The 7450-nt window shown below is 38.5% G+C and overlaps 1 protein-coding gene and 1 long non-coding RNA gene across 2 annotated transcripts in view; one reads left to right on the top strand and one right to left on the bottom strand.

The window, feature by feature from the left end:
• LOC106344623 overlaps positions 1–360 on the top strand; it is a 2498-nt gene extending 2138 nt beyond the window's left edge. Inside the window, exons 2-3 of the mRNA XM_013783966.1 lie at positions 107–169; positions 327–360. Of these exons, the coding sequence (XP_013639420.1) occupies positions 107–169; positions 327–360 (97 nt within the window). The remainder of the gene's footprint in view (positions 1–106; positions 170–326) is intronic.
• A 1994-nt stretch (positions 361–2354) lies between these two features.
• Positions 2355–2722, bottom strand: LOC106294478. The gene is made up of 3 exons (XR_001260857.1): positions 2691–2722; positions 2514–2595; positions 2355–2436 (listed from the first exon to the last, which is right to left on the bottom strand). It is a non-coding gene; the product is annotated as an uncharacterized LOC106294478 (long non-coding RNA).
• Positions 2723–7450: the final 4728 nt, after the last annotated feature.

The following is a 7450-nucleotide window of genomic DNA, read 5'->3' as shown; positions in this document are numbered from 1 at the left end:
ATATAGCCAGTCACATATGGTAAGGGTCAGCTTATATAGCCAGTTCGTTTATATGTTTTTCAAGCTCGATTTAATTGTGTTTCATGTATGGTTGTTTGTGTTACAGGTTGGTATGTTCAAGTATGCAAGTTGTGGGGCTTGAAAGTGCAGTATTGCATTGTCTCGTATGGTTTTTTCTTCTAAAAACTATCAACTTTGTTTTCATTTTGATTGTTATACTTTGGATAATTCTCGTATGGTTATTTTCTCAGTTTCATTGTTATACATTGGCATTATTTTCTCCTCACTTCTCTATCTCTTTGTTTGTTTAGTTATGTTTTGTTCAGCTATGATTTTGAGTTTGAGTTTGAGTTTGTTTGACAATAGCTGATGTCCGAGTTTTCAACAAGAAAGGTGGATTGTAAGAACAGAACACTAAGCACAAAATATTAAGAACCACTTGACTGGTAAAGTCGACACAAACATTGTAACAACAAAACACAAATTGAAGCCAATACTAAGAACCAGTAGACTGGTAAAGACGACAAGAAAACAATAAGAAGAAAATACTTAGAACCAGTAGACTGATTTCACTCATTCTTGGATTCTTAATCTTCCAAAAAGCCATAGAATGCTTCCTAAGCAACCTAATTCGAGTGAATTTTTCTGCTTCCTAACATCTTCTTATATTGTTTGTGTGATACTACTTTTCAGATCTTCAATCTCTTCTACAATTCTCTCTTGCTCAGCCTCTACCCTTCGAATCTCATCAAGCAAGGCGTCATCAACCCACTTAAATAAATTATTTTCCTTCTTTCGCTACATAGAAACGAAAATCAAGTTAGGAGAAATAAAATGGAATGAAAAAATAGCATGTTTGTCCTACACAATCAAAAATCGAATCAGACAAAAAAAGAACATAACAAATCGGTAATTGAATCGAAAAACAAATCAAGACTATGACCCTGTGCCCCTATTTCACATCTATAGAACCGTCGGTAAGGATTGTCATCAGTTCTCGAACAGAATATCACAACCCCTTTACCGCACCAGCACCTTGATGGCACCCCGTACGAATGTCGCCTTGAAGTATTCATGTGTGTGAGAAACTGATTCAGAGAAAAAAAGGAGATTGACGGAAAAGAATATCTGAAAAAAATGGGAAAAGTCGGGTTTCGTTGCTGAGTTGGTCTTAAATATGTCGGGTTTTTGGTTTATTGTGGATCTAGTTCTGGTCGGGTTTGATTGCTGAGTTGGATAAAAAGTCTGGTTTACAAGAAACCAAGTTAAGTGTATTACATTTGATTCGATTTATTTACTCCTACGGGATGAAGATCTAGTAAAACAGTTTTGATAACTCATTGTCTATATTTTAGTTCTCATTTGGTGTTTTTTTGTAGAGTCTCGTTTAGAGTATGTTTAGGGTTTAGGTTAGGGTTGACTGTGGTCTCGTTCCGTGTTTTGGTTTCGTTTAGGGTATGTTTAGGGTTTAGGTTAGGGTTCTAATTTAAAACAGTGTTAACACATAAAGATCATAACCTATGCAAGAGATTAAGCATTCTAGCATTCTTCAGCTAAAAACTCTTAATAATAAAACCACAAGATGTACATTAGATTAAGCAGTCTTGTTCCTAAAAATCATAATAAAACACTAGAAGTTGTACAATAGATTAAGCAGTCTTGTTCCTAAAAATGAGAATAAAACACTAGAAGTTGAACATTAGATTAAGCAGTCTTGTTCATTACATTAGAACTAGATACCAAGCTCTCTCACAGAATCTCCTCTAGAGTCGAAGAGAGACACTCTGGAGATTGATACTTTGACATCCTCTCAATCAATTCCGGATCATTAGCTGCTTCCCAAAGATCCCATAAAACTCTGTGGCGAGCTTCGATAATGTTACCATCATGCAACAATGACAACTCCAATCCAAGTGCATGGCACTCAATGAACTTCACTGCATAGACGCCACAGTCACATGCGCTTTTATTCAGTTTCCCAACGGGGACATAGGAAACCGTATATGCACCGAATGCGAAATCCTTCTGGTGTCTCGTAGGCTGAACTGCCTTGACAATACGCGGAATAAGGTTTGCGAACCCATCCAACTCCTTGTACCTTTTCCTACCCGAGCAGTCGAACACATCAATGCTCCTCGTCACGAAACTGATGCACAAGGCGATCCAATGATTCCCACTGACATGAACAGGGACATACAGCCGATCCACATCTACATTCCATATCTCTTCTGTCCTGCCATGTGGTGGAAGGACCCCTTTACCGTACTGCAGTAGCAAATTATGAAGCGTGTAGTTCTTTCTACCCTGAGCTTCTAAAAGACCATACTCTTTCTTAATCATATTGCTGAAGACGACAGTCATGAAGGCGACACGATGAGGTCTCCATCGTTTCAAAGATGTTCTCTCCCGGAAAACGTACATTGCGGCGTCAATCTCCTGCATATTTTGATGCTCTTAGCACACACAATGTATTTAAAAGACACAAATGAAAGATAATAGTCTCTAAGGTTTACCAAGCTATCAACCCACTCAGATTTATCCATAAGACGATTAGCAATCTCAAAATCTAAAGTGGCAGGTCCAATCCGTAGACGTCTGAAACCAAATACAATGATAAAAGTTTAAAACAATTATACGTTTTATTTAAAATGTAACAATAAATGATAGATGAATGAGAATAGAGTACTTACGTGGAGGAAGTTGACCAAGTTCTAACTTTTTCCCTTTCCTCTTCACGGAAAAACACCAACGCGGCATCTGGTGAGTCTTCTTTGGTTCGATCTAGTTGCTCATCATTCCACAGCAGTGGAGCCATGTTCAAAGGTTTTGATTTCCTTGAGGTCTCAACTTTAACTTGAGAAAGATCAAATCCCTCAACAAATGTATCTGGGGACAGATCCCTCAAGTCTTGTGTACTCAATCCAAAATCAAAATCATTAGTTTCTGTAGCAATCTTTTTCCCATCCTATTCATTAAAATAAAAAAAAACAAAGCATATAAGAAGCCATTTATTCATCAAACAAACAAAATATTACATTCATAACACAAACAAAGCCGTACATTCATAGAGTTTCATACGCAAACATTCAAGCATATTACACATTAAGTTCCTATTACACAAATTTTCCCATTCCAAATACGACCTAGCTCCAAACGCTTAGCTCCAGCACCCTAACTCAAGCATCCTAGTTCCAAGTTCATCAAGTTCTACACTTTCTCTTAGGTAGTACCTTTTTTGTTGGTGTAGGTTGATCGCGTTTGCGCTTAGGTGGAGCTTGAGCGCCTTTGCTCTTAGGTGGAGCTTGATTGGCTTTGCTCTTAGGTGGAGCTTGCTTTGCTTTGCTGTTTAGTGGAGCTTCTTCAGCTGCTTTCTTGCTAGGATAGCTTCCTTCACCAGTCAAACTGATTGCGTCCCTGAGCTGTGAAATCTCAATCTCCATCTTCCCCATCCTCTCTGGAAACATCCTCTCCATATTAGCCATTTGCGTACTGAGCATATCCCCCAAGGAAGTGACAGATGTCTGGATGAGACCCTCAATGAAACTCTTAGTTTCAGGACCAAAAGTAAGATTTTTTTCTGCAGATCGTTTACACAGAAACTTCTTCTTTCTTGTCTCTACTCCTTCATCAAGAACCTTTCTCTTGCCTTTTCTTGCAACCGTGACTGAAGAGGTCTCCTCGTCTGCTAAAACATCAGTATCAGCCACAGTCTTATCAACTTCTGACCCTCTATCATGGCTGTCGGCTTCTTTCAGGCTCTAAAACTGGCCATTCTGTGTTGCTCCAATCAAACTTCTGTCTAATCCTATCTAGAAGAAGGTCCACTCGTTCATCTTCCATCTCACCCTTCCTTGTATAGTCAACATGCAGAAACATATCACCATTACCAGTCTCTGAAATAACCGAGAACAAGTCACCCTATAAAACAGTTAAAGCATTAAAAGCTATACAAATTATATACAACAACCATATATAAGAAAACAATGTGAGATAGTTACCTTCTTAGTTAAGGAGTTCTCAATCTCAATGATGTCTTCATAAGAAACGTTTGCAACTCCTTTCCAATTGCCACACCTTGGATCGACGAAGCTGCCAGAGACTTGTCTCCCACATATTTCTCTAAAATCAGGAATTGCTTCCATAATCCAAATCTGGAGAGCATATGAGAAACCCTCAAAAATGTAGCTGTCCTTCTTACCCAACTTCTTCCTAGCCTTCTCAATGGAACTTAGCAGAAATTCATACGAGTGAAGACCCCAATGGAACTTCCGGAGCTTGTCAAGATCCATCACCAACTTGATGAACATATCAGTGATGTTCACCTTCTCATCTCTCCCCATCACCACACCCATTATCACACACAGGTAGATCAACCTCATCCTATCAATCCGAGTCCACTTGTGAACTTCTTTTAGATGCACCTTTCGGATCGACTTCAAGGTGATCTTATCACCAGTCCTTAGTAGGTTACTCCAAAACCCCCCATCATTTTTACATGTTACTACGTCACTGCTGGTTTCCAGAGAAACTTTGAGGCCTGTCACAGCATGGTACTCCTGAAGCGAAAACCGGAGAGGCATCCTCGCAAAGACAAACCACTTCTCATGCATCTTCGAGGTAATCAGCTGCTTACACAAGAAACTATCCACCAATTTTCCGGAAAACCCGAGCTTCTTATCCGCAATAGCCATGATATGTTTGAAAACAAGATCTGTCTTCACATCATTGTACTCTGCAGACATGGCTTTCTTCAGATCCCTGATATTCCATGCGACAACAATTGTTGATCTTCTTGACCTGAGGTTCCAAACCCTCTGCATACAGTCGCTTAGGTAGCTCTAACTCCATATCTACAAAAAAAACAAAAAAATGATTTTAGTGAAACAAATCATGAAATGAACCAAAACCATAAGTCAGAAACATAATCGGTTCATATAATTAGATAGTAGCAAAGTAAGACAGTTCACAAATCAGGTAAGCTCTTCTCCTTCAGTTTTACATAACATATTCATTCAAGTCAAAGAAACAAACTTTGCAGTGAAACAGAGACAAATACAAGAACAAAACCAAATTCAAAACTCAGAAACACAAAGACTATCTTTTTGTTTACAAACGAAATCAATTAACCAAACCATATCAAACAAAATCAATTCACAAACACATAGACACATCAAACAATAACCGGATCGAGGAATATGAAATGAAGAAAGATAAAGTTTGGACATAATACCTTAGCTCAACACGATTTCAGAGAAAGAGAGTGGAGGAGAGGCGGAGAGAAGCGGAGATGCAGAGAGTAGCGGAGAGGTGGAGAGAAGGGGAGAGGCTGAGAGAAGCGGAGAGGCGGCATGCGCTAGCAATGTCGGAGAAAGAGAGAGGCGGGGAGGTTGAAGACAAACTCGATTTCACCAATGACCAAGAGAAGTTCCGAAATCGCCTTTGTTTGTCTAGAGAGAAAGAGATCCAGAGAAAAGTATTAGAACAAGAAAGAGAAAGGAACAAACTTTATGACCGAAATTGGATGGAGAACTTTGGTGTTTACCTTCGGTATGTAGGAGAAGAGAAAGGGGTTCCACTGGTGGCTGCAGTCGTCGTTGATTTCACCGGAGAAAACACAAAGGAGAAGACACAATCGCTATCTTGCTCGCCGTGGAAGAGAGAGTCGGAGAGATCGATGTTAGGGTTATGGGAGTTAGGGGAAGTTAAATGTTTAGATCCTTTTCTCTTTTCTTTTTTTAATTTTTTCCCCTTTTGGCAACTATATTAAACCAACCTTTTTCCATTTTTTAAAAAAATCCAATTAATTATGTTTAATGCGATTAATCAAATGTTACTTTTGGCATTATGGAAAACATTATACTATATATAGAGACAACTTAAGGTTGGATTTATACCATAGGGACATCTATGTTGTTTTTTTGTTCTCTTTTGGTAATTTTTCCTAAATTCATTTACACATATATCACTCCAATCAAATGAGGTTGCTCATCATTTGGCATAAAAATATCATTCAACCAATTGTTTCCATTCAAATTGTGATTTTGCATCTTATTTAATCTCTAAATTTTACTATGATTATGAAACTTCACAGTTCATCTAATATATAAGTTTCTCCGGAAAAATATATGAAACTTGATTGTTTGTTGCATTACTCAATTCCTTATACAATATTTACTTTACTTATTTAAATGGAAATTTTATGTATTGTTTCTTATGAATCATATACTTTTTATTTGTGTGTTTATTACACTTGCTCGTTCTTTTTTGTAGCAAAAACTTGCTCGATCAAATTTAAATATTGTCTATTCTTTGGTTTTTTATGAAGTTTTTGTGAGCTAAGTGACTCGGCCCAAACCCATACTATCCAGCCCGCTACAAGCAACAGATCAAAAGCAACAGAATAGAGTGATGGGCTTAGGTGCACAAAGGCCCACTCGCAAACGTAGAGAACAAGTCGAAGGAGCAAGTCATATAAATACGTGTTGTAGCTCCTAGGGTTCTCTTACGTTTTATTCTTGTTGTTGTTGGCTGCAGCTCTATCTTGAGGTTGTGCTTGAACACCTGAGATTGAGACATAGCAGGGAGAGATCTATTAGTGCTTGTAAACTCCTATTTGATTCTAGTGAAGTTTGTGGGCAAGAGATCCCACACGAGACGTACTGGTCGAGGCCAGGAACTCGTTAAATCGCTTGTGTACTAGACTAGGTTAATCTGACTAGCTCAAAACGATCAATCTATATCCTTCACAAGTGGTATCAGAGCGCTGGTTAAGAGCAGATCAGAAGTCTACAAGCAGGGTTTGATAAAGATTCCAGTTACTAGACAAGTCAGAAGGAGAGAAAGCAAGTTTGATACTTATCTTTTTGCGAGAAGCAAGGAAGTCCGGATCGCACGTTCTGAGTTCTGAAGGTTCTTGAATTGTTACCTGAAATAAAACAAGATCAAGACAAGTCAGACATGGAACCAGTATCTGGAAAATTTGTAGTTGAAAAATTTGATGGTAAAGGAGATTTTGGTTTGTGGAAACACAAGATCTTATGTCAACTAGAACTAATGGGACTTGACTCGGTTCTAACTGACGATGAGGTTTCTACATCAGATTCAACTAAGGCTGAACATGAGGAGGATGAATCTACTGATAAGGATAATGAAAAAGAGTCTAAGCCGGATCCAAAGGCTGCTGAGAAGAACAAGAGGGTGAGAAGTCTCCTGACTATGAGCCTTGGGGATAAGATTCTTAGGAAAGTAATGAAGGAGAAGACAGCTCTTGACATGTGGAAGGCTTTGGAGAGAAGCTATCAAACCAAGTCTTTACCAAACCGAATATATATGAAGCAGAGATTCTATAGTTTCAAGATGGAGGAAAGCAAGAGCTTAGATGAGAATATGGACGTTTTCTTGAAGCTAGTCTCAGACCTAGCAAGCGTCCAGGGTAATATCTCAGAAGAAG

The sequence above is a fragment of the Brassica oleracea genome, chromosome C5 (assembly GCF_000695525.1).
Source record: "Brassica oleracea var. oleracea cultivar TO1000 chromosome C5, BOL, whole genome shotgun sequence".
NCBI classification, from domain to species: Eukaryota; Viridiplantae; Streptophyta; class Magnoliopsida; order Brassicales; family Brassicaceae; genus Brassica; species Brassica oleracea.
The sequence above is the reverse complement of the archived record's forward strand: the minus strand, read 5'-3'. Positions and strand labels throughout refer to the sequence as shown.